The 18,203-nt window shown below is 41.1% G+C and overlaps 1 protein-coding gene across 1 annotated transcript in view; it reads right to left on the bottom strand.

Annotated features, from left to right (window-relative positions):
- The window catches only part of PIWIL2 (piwi like RNA-mediated gene silencing 2), a gene marked incomplete at its 3' end in the record, with an annotated part of 71,899 nt that extends 54,211 nt beyond the window's left edge, over positions 1-17,688 (bottom strand). Inside the window, exons 1-9 of the mRNA XM_080674443.1 lie at positions 17,497-17,688; positions 16,285-16,376; positions 16,009-16,143; positions 15,317-15,520; positions 13,266-13,376; positions 10,167-10,284; positions 9,492-9,616; positions 8,347-8,427; positions 7,934-8,047 (exon numbers count right to left, since the gene is read on the bottom strand). Of these exons, the coding sequence (XP_080530569.1) occupies positions 7,934-8,047; positions 8,347-8,427; positions 9,492-9,616; positions 10,167-10,284; positions 13,266-13,376; positions 15,317-15,520; positions 16,009-16,143; positions 16,285-16,376; positions 17,497-17,685 (1,169 nt within the window). The 5' untranslated portion in view covers positions 17,686-17,688. The remainder of the gene's footprint in view (positions 1-7,933; positions 8,048-8,346; positions 8,428-9,491; positions 9,617-10,166; positions 10,285-13,265; positions 13,377-15,316; positions 15,521-16,008; positions 16,144-16,284; positions 16,377-17,496) is intronic.
- Between the last annotated feature and the right edge of the window lie 515 nt (positions 17,689-18,203).

Below are 18,203 nucleotides of genomic sequence, written 5' to 3'. Positions count from 1 at the left end.
AGGTTTTCAGTATCTTGCTCTCTCTCTTCTTCTGGCACCCCCATAATTCTGATGTTGGTACGCTTGAGGTTGTCCCAGAGGCGTCTTACACTATCTTCAACTTTTTGGATTCTTTTTTCTTTTCTGATTGTTTTTGCTTCTTTGTATTTCAAGTCTTTGACTTGATTCTTGCATTCCTCCAGTCTGCTGTTGGGTCTCTATATAATATTTTTTATTTCAGTCAGTGTATGTTTAATTTCTAGTTGGTCCTTTTTCATATCTTCAAGGGTCTCGCTAAATTTATCGGCCTTTTCTAGGATATTCTTGAAAAACCTTATAACCGTGGCTTTGAATTCTATATCCAGTCGTTTGTTTTCCTCCATTTCTTTCGTTTGTGATCTGTTTCTTTGTCTCTGCATTTTTCGTTGCTTCCCTGAGTTGGTAGGGTAGCTTTGTGTGCTAGGTTTCCTATATGGCCCAGTGGGTTGGCCTCCCCAGTTAACCTGAGGTGGACACTCTTGGTGCACCCCTTTGTGGACTGTGTGTACAGCCTTGTTGTAGTTAAGTCTTGATTGTTGTTGGTATCACTGGGAGGAATTGACCTCCAGGCCAGTTGGCTGTGAGGATCAGCTGGGAGAAGTTCAGTGCTGGAGACAGCCTTATAGGATCAGACTTGCAAAACAGCAAAAGCCTCTGTGCTCACCTTGGATGGGGCGGAGTCTTAGGGCGGAGCAGACAGTCTTGGTTTCCCGTCAGCCCTGCCCTTGCGCGCGCCCCCAGACCTCTGCCTTCCACGGCTCCCGAGTTTCCGGCCGACAATCCAGACTCCCCACGTTAGAGCATGGGTCCCCAAGGGCTCGCCCAGAACTGGGGTTCAGTGCAGTCAGGAGCTTCCAACTCCCTTCCGCTAGGGAAAGCCTGTGGCAACCTCAGCATTCAGTCTTCTCTGCGAGCACTCACGCACGCGCATGCGCCTCCAGACCCCTGCCCGCCGTGGCTCCCCTGAGTCTCCGAGTCTCCGTGTGCCTTTCTCTCTACCTGACAGTCCAGACTCCCCCTGTATGAGCCTGGGTCCATGGGGTTTTGCCTGGAACTGGGGTTCAGTGCAGTCGGAATTGGGGTTTAGTGCAGTTGGGGGCTTCCTTCCCCCTCCCGCCAGAGAAAGTCAGCCAGGCACTCAGCCACCCTTCCTCTCTGTGCATGTGTCTCCGTACCTCAGCCCTTTGCCGCTCCTCTGATTCTCCGTGAGCTTTTCTCTTTCCTTCTAGTTGTAGAATTTCCACTCAGCCAGCCTTCCTGTGGTTCTGGATGATGTCCGTTCTGTCTTTTAGTTGTAGTTTTGAAACTGTTGTGTGAGGCAGCAGTTTAGGTGCTTACCTATGCCGCCATCTTCGTTTTTCTCTGTGTACCAGTTTTTGTGTCAATCTGAATTTTCATTTCTCTGGGAAAAATGCCAGAGTGTGTGACTCCATTAAGTACATACTTCATTTTATAAGAAACTGCCAGAAATATTCTCTGGAGTGGCAGAACCATTTTATACTCCTACTCACAGTATACAAGGAGCACTTTCCCTACCTTCTTACCAATGTTTGATATTTTCACTATATCTTATTTTAGTTACTCTAATAGGTGTGCACAACTCTCATTTCCCTAATGGCTAATGATGTTAAACATCTTTTCACGTACTTATTTACCTTCTAAATCATTCTTTGGTAAAAAATATCTTTAGCCCATTTTCTTTTTTTAATATATTTTATTGATTTTTTACAGAGAGGAAGGAAGAGGGATAGAGAGTTAGAAACATCTATGAGAGAGAAACATCGATCAGCTGCCTCTTGCACACCCCCTACTGGGGATGTGCCCGCAACCAAATTACGTGCCTTTGACCAGAATCGAACCCGGGACCTTTCAGTCCACAGGCTGACGCTCTATCCACTGAGCCAAACCGGTTTTGGCTTTAGCCCATTTTCTTAATAGGTTGTTATTTTCTTTCATCTTTGCTATGATTTTTCTGGTGTTACATGTTCATTATAAAATAACAATAATATAAAATAAAAACACAATGATAAAACACAGAAATTGAACATGGTTTGTAATCCATTATTCAGAGACCTACTTTCCTTCCCTCAGCTTTCCTTAAATTTGTGAATACTAGTAATTGGAAAAAGAAATGTATAATCATATCAGATACACTGTTTTGCTCCTTTTTAAAATATTCTTACCTGAGAAAATGTTTATTGATTTTTTCTTAGAAAGGGAGGGGGGTGGGGGAGGGAGAGAGAGAGAAACATCAATGTGAGAAACATCTATTGGTTGCTTCCAGTAAGCATTCCAACCAGGGATTAAACCCACAACCTCGGTATGTGCCACCACCTTTTTCTGGGGTGTATGGGATAACACTCCAGCCAACTGAACCACCAGGCCAGGGTTGTTTTGTAACTTATTTTTAACTAAGAAAGGAGTAGTTTTGTGATAATTGGACATTCATATACAACAAAATGAACCTATACTATTATCTCATATCTTCTATAAAAGTTAACTCAAATGGATCACAAACCTAAATGTAAGAGCTAAAACAATAAACCTCTCCATATTGTCTCACAGGAGTTTGAGACTTTGTCTTTAGTCTTTTTCTCTCTTGTGGATTGGATACACTCTATTGATTTATCTTTATGTCTATGATTATTTTTGCCATTTTCAAATCTGCTGGTGGGCTCAATATCCTGTGGATAGTCTTTCATATTAATACAAATACGTAAGGTTCTTAAAACAACTACTTTCAAACAAGTCATTTTTCATCCCAAAGAACTAAAATTTGCCAGCGTTGGTTTTGAGTTATGAAGACAATCTGGTACTGGAAAAACCTATGAATATACCAATCTAATAATGATAAGAAATTAAAAATGTAAGTATAATAATGACATTATAGTTATGTTTTTAAATGAAAGTCAATGCTCAACCACTGGGCCAGGCAGGCTGGGCAACAAATTAGAATTTCTTAAAACTCAGAAAAATAAAACACAATCCAGTCTTGCTACGGTATATTATTTGAAATGTTTTGTTTTCAATCACAAACTATTATATATGCAAAGAAATGGGAAAGTGTAATCAATAATCATGGGTGGGGGGGAGAAAGTCAATAGAAACTTATCCTGAAGGGCTCAGATACTGAACTGCACACACAAAGAATTCAAAGCAGCAATTATAAATAAGTTCAAATAATATAAGGGAAATATGATGACGATGAATTAACATATATGGAATCCTAATGAAGTTATAGAAACTAAAAAGCAAAACAAAACAAGTAGAAATTACAGACTTTGAAAGTACAATAACCAAAATGAAAAACTGGTATGATGAGCCCACCAGCAGATTTGAAAATGGCAAAAATAATCATAGACATAAAGATAAATCAATAGAGTGTATCCAATCCACAAGAGAGAAAAAGACTAAAGACAAAGTCTCAAACTCCTGTGAGACAATATGGAGAGGTTTATTGTTTTAGCTCTTACATTTAGGTTTGTGATCCATTTGAGTTAACTTTTATAGAAGATATAATAGTATAGGTTCATTTTGTTGTATATGAATGTCCAATTATCACAAAACTACTCCTTTCTTAGTGATTTACCTTGACACCTTTGTCATAAATGTGTGAGTTCTTTCTTTCTCATATAATTTTAAGCTATAAATTTCCCTCTGACCACTGCATTAGCTACAGTCCCTGATTTTTTGGTATACTAGTTTTCGTTTCCTTTCAATTCAAGTTATTTTCTGATTTCCCTTGTGCTTTTTCTTTAGGTTATTTAGAGTGTGCTGTTTAATTTCTAAATATTTGGAGATTTCCTGTTTTTCTTTCTGGTTTCTAGTCTTATTCTAATGTGGTTGGAGAACACATTTTGTATTACTGCATTTCTGACCTCCAGGAAAATAATTGCTCTTTTGTGGTTTCCAGTGGTTCATAAGAACATAAAGGGCACAGGGGAAGACAGGTGGCAGAACCCCAAATTTGTAACAGTTGCAAGGGTACAAGGGAGGACTAAGACACAGAGCTCTACACTTGAAAGTGTGGCCACCCACTCTATGCCCAAGTGCTTGGGCTCTGTAGGAGGACTAAGGACCAGGATGTCAAACACCCCAGGGTTCGTGTGTGTGACATAATGGGACAATGCCTGACATAAGACTTCTTACTATCTTGGAGATGGGTGCTCAAAGCTTAATCTAATTTTATTTCGACAATCTAAGAAATATAATTTGGGGAGGGGGGAGAGAAGATGACATTGACAAAATAACTAGCATTGGAATGTAGAATGAGGAGAATTTGAAGTTGCATTAGTAGTAAGTATATATATAATTATGTACTTAGAAAATGGAAAGAAATACACTATTTATATCTAAGTTAAACAATTGTGCAGAAAACAAAAATAATCATAGTATGTAATACATAGCTCACATATATATGTGTGTGTGTGTGTGTGTGTGTATATTTATATATATACACACACATATATATACATACAGATTTTGCACAGTTACAATAAAATATGACTACAAGTTTTACAAAACTAAAAGTTTAAAAAGAAGTAAAACCAGCCAGCCAGTGTGGTTCAGTGGTTGAGCGTCAACCTATGAAACAGGAGGTCATAGTTGATTCCCAGTCAGGGCACATGACTGGGTTGTGGGGTCGATCCCCAGTAGGGAGTGTGCAGGAGGCAGCAGATCAATGAAATTTCTCTCTCATCGCTGTTTCTATCCCTCTCCCTTTCTCTCTCTCTCAAAATCTATAGAAACATATTAATAAAATGGTGAGAAAATATTTTAAAAAATAATTCTGAAAACAGAATTCCTTGACAAGTATTAAAACCTAATAAAGCTACAATAATCAAAATAGTATCACATTAGTTTTAACCACTGGATCAAAATGAAGTTTTTAGAAATAATCCCAAGTATTTTAGAATATGATAAAGTTAGTGATTTAAATCTAAAGAAAAAAATTTTTCAATAAATTGTCTAATAGTACCAAGACAATTATGCTTGTCCTAATATCATACCAGGAAAAATTCCAGGTTAACATTGGAAAACATAAAATAAGCAGACCTTTCTAAGAAGAAAAATGAAGGCAGAAAAGATAACGAAAGATGTAGTGATTTTAAAGACATCTATTTTTTAATTTATTTTTTGTTAATCCTCACTAGAGGATATTTTTCCCATTGATTTTTAGAGAGAATGGAAGGGAAGAGGTAGGAGGAGAGAGAGAGAGGGAAAGAGAAAGAGCGAGAGAGCAAGAGAGAGAGAGAGAGAGAGAGAGAGAGAGAGAGAGAGAGAGAGAGAGAGAATAGAGAGAAACAGTGATGTGAGAGAGATACATCGATTGGTTGCCTCCTGCATGTGACCGGACCAGGGCCAGGGATCGCACTAACCCAGGTATGCGCCCTTGACTGGGAATCAAACCCATGACCCTCCAGTGCCCAGGCTTATGCTCTAACCATTTAGCCATGCCAGCCAGGGCAAGATATCAATTTTTTTTTTTTTTTTTTTAGTATTCTTTTTTGTTGTTGTTATTAATCCTCAATGAAGGGTATTTTTTCCATTGATTTTAGAGAGAGAAGGGAGGGGGGAAGGAAGAGAGGAGAGAGAGAGAGAAACATCGATATGAGAGACCCACATCAATTGGTTGCCTCCCTCAGGAGCCCCAGCTGGGACAGAGAACCTGCAACCCACATACGTGCCCTTGACCGAAATCGAACCTGGGACCCTTTGGGGCGTGGGTCAACACTCTAACCACTGTGCATGCTGGCTAGAGCTTATTAGTATTCTTGAACACTTACTACATGCTAGGAATAAACTAGAGCTGGGTGTACTATGTGAGAGAAAGAGACAGAGACCGCAGTGATCAAGAAGAGATAGAATAAATCATTACAAATTCACCCAAAAAAGTTTTAGCCATCCTCAACCTCTCTTTTATACCCCACATCAGTCAGGAAATGGACTGAGCACTACTTTCAAAATATATCTAAAAGCCAACCACTTCTCAGCACCTCCACTGGGTTCCAAAAGCCTCCTGGTTGGTCTCCCCACTTCTTCCCCATCCTACTAGTTTATTGTCCTTACACTCAACCACACCATGTCACTGCTTGGCTACAAGGCCTGTATTTCACTCCAGGTAAAAGCTAAAATCTTTACATTAGCCTTACAGAGCTCTCTGTCGTCACTCCTCCATCTGCTCCCTCCTTCCACTACTGTGACCGTGCTCTAGTCTAACCCCCTTGGCTTCCCTCCCTCTTCTGGAATGAGCCAGGCATATTTCTGTTTTAAGGCCTTTACCCCAGCTGTCCCTCTGCCAAAATTCCCTTCACCCATATATTCACCCAGCTAACTCTCTTACCTCCTGTAAGAGTTGGCTCAAATGAGCTTGACTACTCGACTTAAAATTACAGCGCTCCACTCCCTCGCCACCCAGCCTCTAGTACACCTCATCTCTCCCACCCTGTGTCCTACCTGTTCTTTTTTCAGTAGCTCTCATCACTTCTGGTATACTATACAATTTACTTATCATGCTTATTATTTATCTAAGCTGACTACAATATAACCTCCATGGGGAAAGGATCTTTCTTTGTTTTGTTAACTGATAAGTCCCAAGACTCTGGTACACAACTGAAGCTGAGTAAAGGAATGAATAAATTTATCAGATAAAGCAGAGATTTACAAACCTAATAACACACAGTAATTGTACACAGCTGGTAGGAAAATAAACTGAATAAATAAACTTTTAGAGGGTAATTTGTCAATACATATCTAAATATCTTGTTATATTAAATACTAGAGGCCCAGTGCACAAAATTTGTGCATGGGGGGGGGGTCCACTCAGCCTGGCCTGCACCCTCTCACAAACCGGGACCCCTCGGGGGATGTCCAACTGTCTGCCTGCCTGAATGCCCCTAACCACTCGCCTGCCTGCCTCATTGCCCCAACTGCCTCTGCCTGCCTGCCTGATCACCCCTAACTACTCACCTGCCTGCCAGATCGCCCCTAACTACTCGCCTGGCTGCCTGATCGCCCTAACCACTCGGCCTGCCTGCCTGATCGCCCCTAACCGCCTCTGCCCCTGCTGCTGTGGCTTCATCCGGAAAGTCATTCGGCTATCCAGTCTAATTAGCATATTACGCTCTTATTATTATAGAGGCCTGGTGCACGCAATTCGTGCACGGGGGTGTGTCCCTCAGCCGAGCCTGCACCTTCTCCAATCTTCAACATCCCTCTCACAATCCAGGACTGCTGGCTCCCAACCGCTCGCCTGCCTGCCTGCCTGCCTGATTGCCCCTAACCGCTTCTGCCTGCCAGCCTGATCACCCCCTAACTACTCCCCTGCCAGCCTGATCGACACCTAACTGCTCCCTTGCTGGCCCAATTGCCCCTAACTTCCCTCCCCTGCAGGCCTGATCACCCACAACTGCCCTCCCCTGCCGGCCATCTTGTGGTGGCCATCTTGTGTCTACATGGGGGCGGCCATCTTGTGTGTTGGAGTGATTATCAATTTGCATATTACCTCTTTATTATATAGGGTTAATTTAAAGTCTTTAAAAAGTTCAGCCTTTTCATGAACTAATTCCATTTCTAAGTACACAGGTTTAAAAAATGAATCACAGATGCACTTCATTAGCCATTATAAATTATACACATCTATACTTACTACTGTACAAATTTGCTATAGTAACACACTTAAACAAAAACTTAGGGTGTGTGTATTAAACCAAATCTTCTTAACCAGAGACTTAAACACAATTCCCCCTCTATCTTAGCAGGACTTATGGAATGGCGCACTTCCATTCAACATTCTTCATTTGTTCTACAATTTAAAACCCAATCAGAACAATGGCTATTATGTATTACTACCAGCTATTACTGAGCTTTTCAGAAAACTGTTAGTTTGTTAAAGGTGGCTCCCATCATCACTCACATGACGTCCAGCACAGAGTCATTGCGAATGACCTTATGGGAGACATCAGCTAGCAGGAAGAGACCACCATCTGTCCTCCGGATGCTAGCTGCATAGCCCGGCCAGATCTGCAATCTGAAGAGATAGATGGGCTTTACCTCAGGGTTTAAAAGAAGCACAGACACTTCCATGCCCCTATCTGAGATAATACTTGGATACTATCCTTCCCCAGTAATAACAAGAAAGCACCAGAAAACAATTCAATTAAATCAACAACATTGTGAAGTTACTAAAATACTAAATTATAGAAGAGATTTAATTGGTAAATGGTATTCACTATCATAAAATACTGAGATTTTTGTCTTTAATATGGTGATTTCAATGAAAAATTTCTTTCCAGAACATTTACAAGTGAGGAAGAGGAAACCACCAACCTGTGTTGCTGCAGTACCATAGCACTCGTCGGGTCATAGAAGTTTCTCCCCACAAGCTTCATATCTAAAAGTTTCATTACCCTGAAATAAAGAGCAAGAATGGGTTTTCTAGTAGAATAATCCAAACAACTAAGCTCCATTACTTTTAGCTACATTTCCTTTGGAAGCCTAAAGGGTCCGAAATATTGGTGTCCCTTGTTCAATATAGCTTTTATCATGAGAACACTCTTGACAAAAGAATGAGAAAAATTACCATGACATTTATCTTGGGGTATATGTAACTGACTATAGCTTTTCCTAGTGACTAGGTAACCAAAAATTGACTTTCCAGGCTCAATTTATATTACTTTCACCATTAACTAAAATGCATGCAAGAGAGTCAGTTTCTAAATTTGTGAATATCAGTCTGGCAAAGAAAATTATGTTTGTTCCTGGCAGTTCAGCTTACTAGATAGAAATTAGATTCTGTGTTTCATTAAAAAGAGGTGGTTTGGAAATAACATTATGAAAATTAGGGAGTGTTAAAAAAAAGTTTAAAAATTATGAGCTGTCTTTATCCAAAAATTCAAGGGACTTGGAAAATAATTATTCCAGCAAAAATCTTTACCCACTACCTCTCCAAGTAGCCCCATCACTAATACCATTAAATATGCACTTTAAACACCCGTTTTTAAAGTTCCTGAGCCCAGCCGAAACCGGTTTGGCTCAGTGGATAGAGCGTCAGCCTGCGGACTGAAAGGTCCCAGGTTCGATTCCGGTCAAGGGCATGTACCTTGGTTGCGGGCATGTCCCCAGTAGGGGGTGTGCAGGAGGCAGCTGATCGATGTTTCTCTCTCATCGATGTTTCTAACTCTCTATCCCTCTCCCTTCCTCTCTATAAAAAATCAATAAAATATATTTTTTAAAAAAAATAAAAAATAAAAAATAAAGTTCCTGAGACCATCCCCCATCCAACTAACTCAAACCTACTTTCACATACCCAAATCTGATAAGTCACTGGAGATATCTTCTAAGTAACTTAGCCTCAGTAACATTCAACTCATCTATATACACTTGTAGTGTAGTACCATCTAAGCTTCTTGAAGAGCATTGTTACAAATACAAGACTGAGGTTAAGGAAAATAAAACGTCAGCTGTTTTCTCACCGACGGAAAACAACATTGTAGAAGGGAATGCACAAGTCAGAACAGGGCTCCAGGATCTTGGTCAACTGAATCTTAATGCTGATCTCTGCACCATCGGTTTTCCTGTGACTTTTTAACTCAAGAACCTAATGAATAAATATATGCAAGTAAACAGTAATGACAAAACTACCAAGCCCTAATCCAGCCGTGGGCAAACTACGGCCCGCCGGCTGTTCTATCCGGCCCGCGGAGCCGAAAGAGTGGAGAGTTCTCTTGCTCTCCCCTCCACTCCTTTACTTTGAATTTATATTAGTTCACACAAACACTCCATCCATGCTTTTGTTCCGGCCCTCCGGTCCAGTTTAAGAACCCATTGTGGCCCTCAAGTCAAAAAGTTTGCCCACCCCTGCGGCCTAACCTAATCCAACTGTGTCCCAGAAAACACTAAAATATCTAAAATATGTTTTCTTAATATATGAAATCTTAAACCATTCTTTGTCACTGAAGTCAAAAGCTTCCTCCAACCACTACTCTTATATAAGAGACTTCGTGAAGACAATAAACGTTTCTCAGTTTGTCATTTCTTTGTTACAGAGAAGTTTAACTTCACTCTAAGAATAGGAAAGTACAACTCAAATATTCAGGAAGTTTATGATTTGCCATCATTCAAAGCACCAGAACACTCTCAGGTCTCACTTGTTGAAGCTTAACAGGTAGGTAGAGAATGGATCCATCAAAGGCAGTGACGTTTCCAGTGACAGCTTGATGGTCCTTCAACATGCCAAACTTCATGCTTTTGCACTCCACGGTGGGGCTAGAAAATAATAAAGAGGATTTTATTTCAATTTGATTCAAACAGCTGTGTAACTACTGCTCCATCTAGTGGTCATATTAAAAATTCAAATACTATACCTGACTAAAAAAGAACTTTGACCCAAGGATACTTGCTCATAAAAAATAAAAACCCATAATTCCACCCGCCAGAGACAAATGCCTTAGCATATTATACATTCTTAGTATACATTCTTCCAGAGTTTAGACTAGAGAGTCAAAAAACTTATTGTGTAAAGGGCCAGGTAGTAAATATTTTAGGCTTTACTGGCCATATGGTCTCTGCTACAACTACTCAACTCTGCTGATATAGCACAAAAGCTATGTAAACCAGTAAATATGGCTACATTCCAGCAAAACTTTTTTTTAATTTCTTTATTGATTAAGGTGTTACATATGTGTATTCATTCCATTATCCCCCCTATCCCCCCCACTCATGCCCTCACCCCCCTGTTGTCTGTGTCCATTGGTTAGGCTTATATGCATGCATGCATACAAGTCCTTTGGTTGATCTCTCCCTCCAGCAAAACTTTATTATGGAATTTTACTCTAACCTTTTTTCACTCATGGAAATTTCAACTTTTTAGTGATTCATTACCACGAATCTTAGTTATGAAAAACTCTAGTAGCTCCTTTGTACCATGATTGTCCCATTACTTCACAGTAATACAAAACCTTGTTCTACAACTGCAAAGTTTAAACAAATCCAAGGCTTGAAAGGGTCAAGCATATTCAAGTACATGAATAAAGATTAAAAGTGGTAATCCAATATAGTTGTCCCCAAAATCAAATACTCACATGCTAACATTTTATTTCAAAATGCTTCTTTAAAAAATTCATATACATGCATTTATATGAATACAATATTCAAAGATGTCATTCTAGACTCCCTGTAGTACAAGGAAGATACAGTACGACCAGTCCACTGTAACACATCTGCTCAGTATTCTCTCAGTGGCCTGGCATCCTCTTCACATTGTAACCTCAAAGGTCCAGATCTACAATCGCTATATGTATAAAATCCATGTCTTCTCCTGGTCAATGCAGAGACCTGTAAAGACTCTTATACTCTTTTGTTTCATTAACATTTGTCAATCCATTTCCAGATAAAAGATTCTTCCCTCTTATTAATGCTCAACTCCTTCCCTTACTTCCAGAACAGGACCATTCCCATTCCCTTCCACCCTCCAATGTTCAATTTCACCCTCTTTTCTAGATACTTCTCTTCACCTGTCATATGTGCTCAGCTCTGCTTTATCTCATAGAAATCTGTAAAGCAATCCTGCTACCCTCTTTAATTATCAATTTCTCATTCCTCTTACAGACTTTTAAAATAATGGCCAATTCACTGGCTCTTCTTATGCTCTCCTTTGTTCTTTTAGTTTAGTTTTTTCTTCATAACTTTAACAAAGGACTAGAAGATTACCAAGGGTGCTCTTAGAAGCAAATTTAATAACTTTTTTTCTGTAGCCAAAGTCAACCACCTGTTCCATTCAAATGGGCCCTTCCTGCCCTAACCGGTTTGGCTCAGTGGATAGAGCGTCGGCCTGCGGACTGAAAGGTCCCAGGTTCGATTCTGGTCAAGGGCATGTACCTTGGTTGCGGGCACATCCCCAGTAGGGGGTGTGTAGAAGGCAGCTGATCGATGTTTCTCTCTCATCGATGTTTCTAACTCTCTATCCCTCTCCCTTCCTCTCTGTAAAAAATCAATAAAATATATTAAAAAAAAAAAAGCTCATGATTCTTGGGCTCACCCTCAAATGGGCCCTTCCTTTGGTTTTTACAACCTGTCTTCAGGGTATTTTTCCCTAACTTCCTTTCTTCTCTTCCATTCCACTTCTTCCTCTTGTACCAATTAGTAATTGTCCTTCAAAAATCAGTCTTCCACCTTCCTATTTTCTCCACAGATATTCCAAAACACTCATTTTCACAATTCCAGCTAATATGAATTTTTTTTTAAATATATTTTATTGGTATTTTACAGAGAGGAAAGGAGAGGGATAGAAAGCTAGAAACATTGATGAGAGAGAAACATCGATCAGCTGCCTCCTGCACACCTCCCACTGGGGATGTGCCCGCAACCAAGGTACATGCCCTTGACCGGAATCGAACCCGGGACCCTTCAGTCCGCAGGCCGACGCTCCATCCACTGAGCCAAACCGGTTTCGGCAATATGAATTTTTAATTTTAAAAAAGTACATTCAGTCTAAAGTTATTGATATAACATTAAAGTTATTTTCTCTGATTTTCTCTCTGATTTTCTCACCCTCAAATTTAACTCTAGACCGTCACTGAAGGACTGTCAAAAAAAAATGTTTTAATATATCTCTTTATTGATTTCAGAGAGGAAGAGAGAGGGGGAGAGAGATAGAAACATCAATGATGAGAGAGAATAATTTATCGGCTGCCTCCTGCATGCCCCCTACTGGGGATGGAGCCCACAACCCAGGCATGTGCCCTTGGCCGGAATCAAACCTGGGACTCTTCAGTCCGCAGGCTGACGCTCTATCCACTGAGCCAAACCGGCTAGGGCAAGAGTTGTCAAATATTGATATGAGGCTCATGTAGGGAGAATCCAGGTTTTATGGGATGTGCATATTATATCACTGGGGGAGAGGGAATCTTTAAGAAGAGGAATACAAAATTACCCATACCAAATAAGTTAAAAGGTTTGGAAGGGGATTTATTTAAGTACAAGGTCCTAATCTTAAGCTTTATTAACTTCACAGGAAATCACCTCTAATCTCATGCATAAAACTGCACCTATTAAGTTAAAGTCTGAATTGGTAATATAGATAAAAAAGTTAACCTTAAACTTACTGCAAGGATCCAAGTACATGCATTATTGTGGGGGCGAGGGGAAAAGTTCATCAGAAATTATAAAAAAAAAATTCAGCTATTCCAGGGGAATGATTTTATTACTGCGAAGAAGTGAACAATATGGAGAAAAAAAACTGTGAATACCTGAAAGTCACATGATATTGATAAACTGCTTCATTATGACACTGTATTTTGATAAGATTCAATCCCAAAGGTTGAGGTATTCCTTTTGATCCCTGCTTCACAAAAAGCTCTCTGGAAAATAAAAAAAAATAAAAAAGCACCCACACATACCAAAACAAAACAAACAAACAAAAAAAACCACACACACACACACACAAATAAGATAGGGTAATGTAGTATTTTACACTTTGCTTACAGATACACAAAGCAAGAATTGAGACATACAAAAGCAAGCTTTGAAGGCTAGTTGATAAATGAGTAGCAATCTCTAATTAAAGAAGCAAGGTCATCCTATTTATCCTAGTAATATTACTAAGATAAACTAGGCCAGCTAACCTAAGAATACAAGAATGCATTCTATAGAGAAAAATGAATTACTGAATATTTTTCCTAAATGATTTCCTTATCTTCACCATGACAAAGAATTGGGAAAGAAATGCAAAGTCACTCTCTATATCATTAATCCCATTTCACTTCATCAGAACTGTCATTCTCCCCATGAGCAAAAAAACAAAACGAACAACCTTGCAATACTGATAATCCATGGAGGACTTCAGACACAACAGAAACAATGTTTATACTACTACTAAAGGCCGGTGCATGAAATTCGTGCACTTGGGGGAGGGGGTCCCCTCAGCCCGGCCTGCGCCCTCTTCGCAGTCCAGGAGCCCTCGGGGGATGTCCGACTGATGACATCAGTCAGACAGCCTTAGTGCTGCCACGGAGGCAGGAGAGGCTCCTGCCACCACCACCGTACTCGCCAGCCGTGAGCCCGGCTTCTGGTTGAGTGGCTTTCCCCTATGGGAGTGCACTGACCACCAGGGGGCAGCTCCGGCATTGAACATCTGCCCCCTGGTGGTCAGTGTGCATCATAGCAACTGGTTGTTTCACCGTTTGGTCGATTTGCATATTAGCCTTTTATTATATAGGACTGGAGGCCCAGTGCACGGATTTGTGCATCGGTGGGGTTCCGTGGTGTGGCCTGCGGGAATTGAGCCGAAATCAGCAGTCCAACAACCCCCAAAGGATATAGCAGTGAATGAAGCAGTAGGCAGCCAGGAAGGAGCCCGGGCCAGGCTGGGCGCCGCGCCCGCTCATCCTGGCCCCACTGCACCTGCTGCCACCGCCGCTCAGTAGGCTCACTACTGCTCTGCTGTGGTCTCCACGTACCTATCCTAGGGCAATACCAGCATGCCTATTACCAAGAAGCAGCTGCAAGCCGTGATCCCATCTGAGCCCTGGTGGTCAGTGCATGTCATAGTGACTGGTTGAATGGTCACTTAGGCTTTTATATATATAGACTAAAGGCCCAGTGCACAAAATTTGTGCACTTGGGGGGGGGGTGTCCCTCAAGCCCAGTCTGTACTCTCTCGCAGTCCAGGAGCCCTCAGGGGACGTTGACTGACGGCTTAGGCCCGCTCCCTGCCTAAGCCATCAGTCGGACATCCTTAGCGCTGCCCTGGAGGCAGGAGAGGCTCCCACCACCGCCACTGCACTCGCCAGCCATGAGCCGGGCTTCTGGCTGAGCGGCGCTCCCCATGGGAGCACACTGACCACCAGAAGGCAGCTCGTGTTTAGCATCTGCCCCCTGGTGGTCAGTGTGCATCACAGCAACCAGTCGTTCCACTGTTCGGTCTATTTGCGTATTAGCCTTTTATTATATAGGACTAGAGGCCCAGTGCACGAATTTGTGCACAGGTGGGATCCAGCCTGCCCGCCCCAATGGGGGCCAACAGGGGCCGGGCTGGTGGGGGTGGGAGGATGCAGGAGGTGGGCTGGCCCCACCATTGGAGGGGGAGGGCTGATTGGGGGCCGATCAGGGGTGGGGCTGGCCAGGGGCAGGGGCTGCCAAAGGTTGGGAGGGGGCTGATCGGGGCCCCAACTGGGCCAGTTGGCTGCTGTGGTGCATATCATAGCAACTGATCATTCCGGTCACTTGGCTTTTACATATATAGATGAGAAGGCTCCCTTCCACATCACTACCAAGCAGAGAGGCTGAGCTCCTGACTTACTTTTCCCTGTGCTCTGCAGTCCCCAGTGAAAGACGATCCAGAGAGTGTAATGAGGATGGAGGCAGAGGTGGTGGTAATGGCTGCTGGGCAGGACCCCGAGAAGGCATGCTGATAGCACTGGGAGCCTTGTATATGCCTCTGCCTATACCACAAGCTGCTCTTCCTAATGGTAACATAGGCACATCCAAATTCCTTCCAAGCATTCTGAAATGTTAAAAAGAAGCAAATCAGGATTTTCTTAATCATACTTCTATCTCTGCCCCATGTAAATGATTCCCTCAAGTTTATGTTCTCTTCCTAGAGGAGTCAGCAAGAGGGATATAAGCCTTGGGATTCTCTCCAAGTCCAATATGCCAATATGACTCACCCACCAACTGCTACTAATATTGACTCTCAGCCAACTTTCACGACAGAACTGAGGTGGGAGTTTGACTCCCTTAAAGAACCACTGCAATCAGGTTAACTTATTAACCGGGCAAATGAAGCTGTGAAGTGTCCAGTGAATAACTACTTTTTTACCCTTTTCCAATCATTAACTGAATCAGTATCTGCTCACTGCTCTTGAAAATTATCCATTGTTTAATTTAAAACCATGCATTGTGAGCTAATCCAACCTTTTTAGAGTTGCCCTTTGGACTTGCAGAGACATTTCAGCTAAATTTGACAGCTCCCTGAAGAGGGAATTTACCCACCTATTCCAACCAATGGAGGCCTCTGCCATCTTGCTATCACCAGCAGCCAACACTGATGGATCCAGAAAAGTGTGATGGGGTTCTTCTTTTTCCTTACGCACCATACTGATAGTCAAGCCTCGACCTAAAATGCCTCTACCTGAATGGAAGGATCAAACCCCAGCTATAACTGTGAGTTGAACATGTTGTAAAGTAACTTTTCTGAAGATAAACTGTATGAATTTAAGAATAAAGAAAGTATACATACCACCATGTTTTCTCAAGTTAGTGTTTTACATACCTAAAGAAGGCATTTCCCGCTTCAGAGAGGTCTGGGACACAGTTTCAAGGCCCAGTCCTTGGAACATGGAGACCAAACCCACAGATTCCTGAGGAAAGTCAAAGAATAAAGCCATTCCAAGATATGGTTTAAAACCCCGGAATCACTGATGGTTTTCTTAAAGTCTTGGTAAATAATAAAAATCATCTTCTTTTTTAATTGATTTATTTGAGAGAGAGAAAGAAAGGGAGGGAGAGAAACATCAATTTGTTATTCTACTTATTCATGAATTTACTGTTTGATTCTTGTATGTGCTCTGACTGGGGATCAAACCCACAACCTTGACGTATTGGGATGCTGCCCAACTGACCTACCCTGCCGGGGCCAGTATATGGTGTGTGTGTTTTCAAAAACCTCCAACAAAACTTACTACTGTTTTTCTGTAGTAGTCTTAAAAGTTTACTGCTGTCACACTAGTTCGAGCTGCCACACATAGACTCAAGCAATTCATTCGAGTGAGAATACAGATTACTGTCATCAATTTTTCTTTTTACAGAGTATTATATTTGACACTGTCAACTTTACTTGAAATTGTTTTACTGTGTTATTAGGTTTCCCCTATATTTGCTAACTCTTTATTTTTTTAGATTAATCAGACAAATAACATCTTGAAATTTCTGTATAAAATTAGGAAATACAAGCAGTAGCAATAGCTGAAGATCCTCTTTTTTAAAGATTTGGGCAAAGAAAAGTAAATAAAAAAATAAAAATAAAAAGATTTGGGCAAAGAGTCTTCTAAAGAAAGAGCCATTCTTAACAATTATTACCTTAGAGGCAGGAGTGGCTGCCAATACTGCAGAGCCAAATCCAGAATAAAAATCTAAACACTCAGGAAAGAGCAAAAGGATGTATCTTTAAACCTATCATTTATATATTTATATGTATATTTATATAAGCTAGAGGACTAAGGCATTTATCCAAATCCATCTACATTCATTATGAGGCACTTTTTCTAGACTCCCAATTAGAATTTTAAATATACACCCAGAAGATGCCACTACTTGTTAAAGGAAAAACAAAAACAAAAACAAAACCCAACCCACCAAACAAAAAAAAAACCCAACCCTTATTTTCATATATAAGACTTCACAGTTCTCTAAGTACTCTGAAATCCATTATTTTCTCTGATATGCTACATGCTGCTACTAAACATCCAGACATGGTCTTACCCTTTGTGCCGTCCCATTCTGTGGGTTTGGTTCCTTGGGCTTTCCAAACATGTGGCCTCTGCCTATAGGTCTTGCCCTGCCCAGAGCTGAGTCCAAAGGTTTAGGAACTTGTGGCCAAGAGCCTGGCATCTGTACACACTGAGATGGGTGCCCAGAAGGGCTCCTGAAGGGTGGTCGGACAGGATCCATTGAAAGGCTGCAGAGGATTCGGGTGTAGATCCTGTTCTGATTAATCACCTGTCAGCATTTTATAAACATTAAAGATTCCCAATTGCTTTCCTTTTCCTTCAAGACAGACTCACAAAGCATTAAACACACACACACACACACACACGTACTTTGGGTGATACAACCAGCCTCCTATATCATGTTCACTTCAAAAGCTTCTATGTATCCCAGAATATTCTAAACACTCCCCATTAGCAATCCCTTAGACTTAGAGGCTAAGCCCTCCTTGAATTTTCCTATATTCTCTACCTAAACAGCCTCTTTGAGAACGCAGTCCTATGTTAACTGTTTTAGAAAGAAGTATATTTTATGGATGAGCATGAGAAAATATACAGTTAACAGAGACATATCGTAATACTGTCAATAAATATTCCCATAATTTTTTTCCCAGTTCATTACCACATGAAACTATTCCATCTCCTCCTCGATCTCCTCAGTAGCCTCTTTGCATCTTATCCAATTCCTTTCTCTAAAACTTT

This window comes from Plecotus auritus (assembly GCF_963455305.1).
Source record: "Plecotus auritus genome assembly, chromosome: 6".
Lineage (NCBI taxonomy): Eukaryota > Metazoa > Chordata > Mammalia > Chiroptera > Vespertilionidae > Plecotus > Plecotus auritus.
The sequence above is the reverse complement of the archived record's forward strand: the minus strand, read 5'-3'. Positions and strand labels throughout refer to the sequence as shown.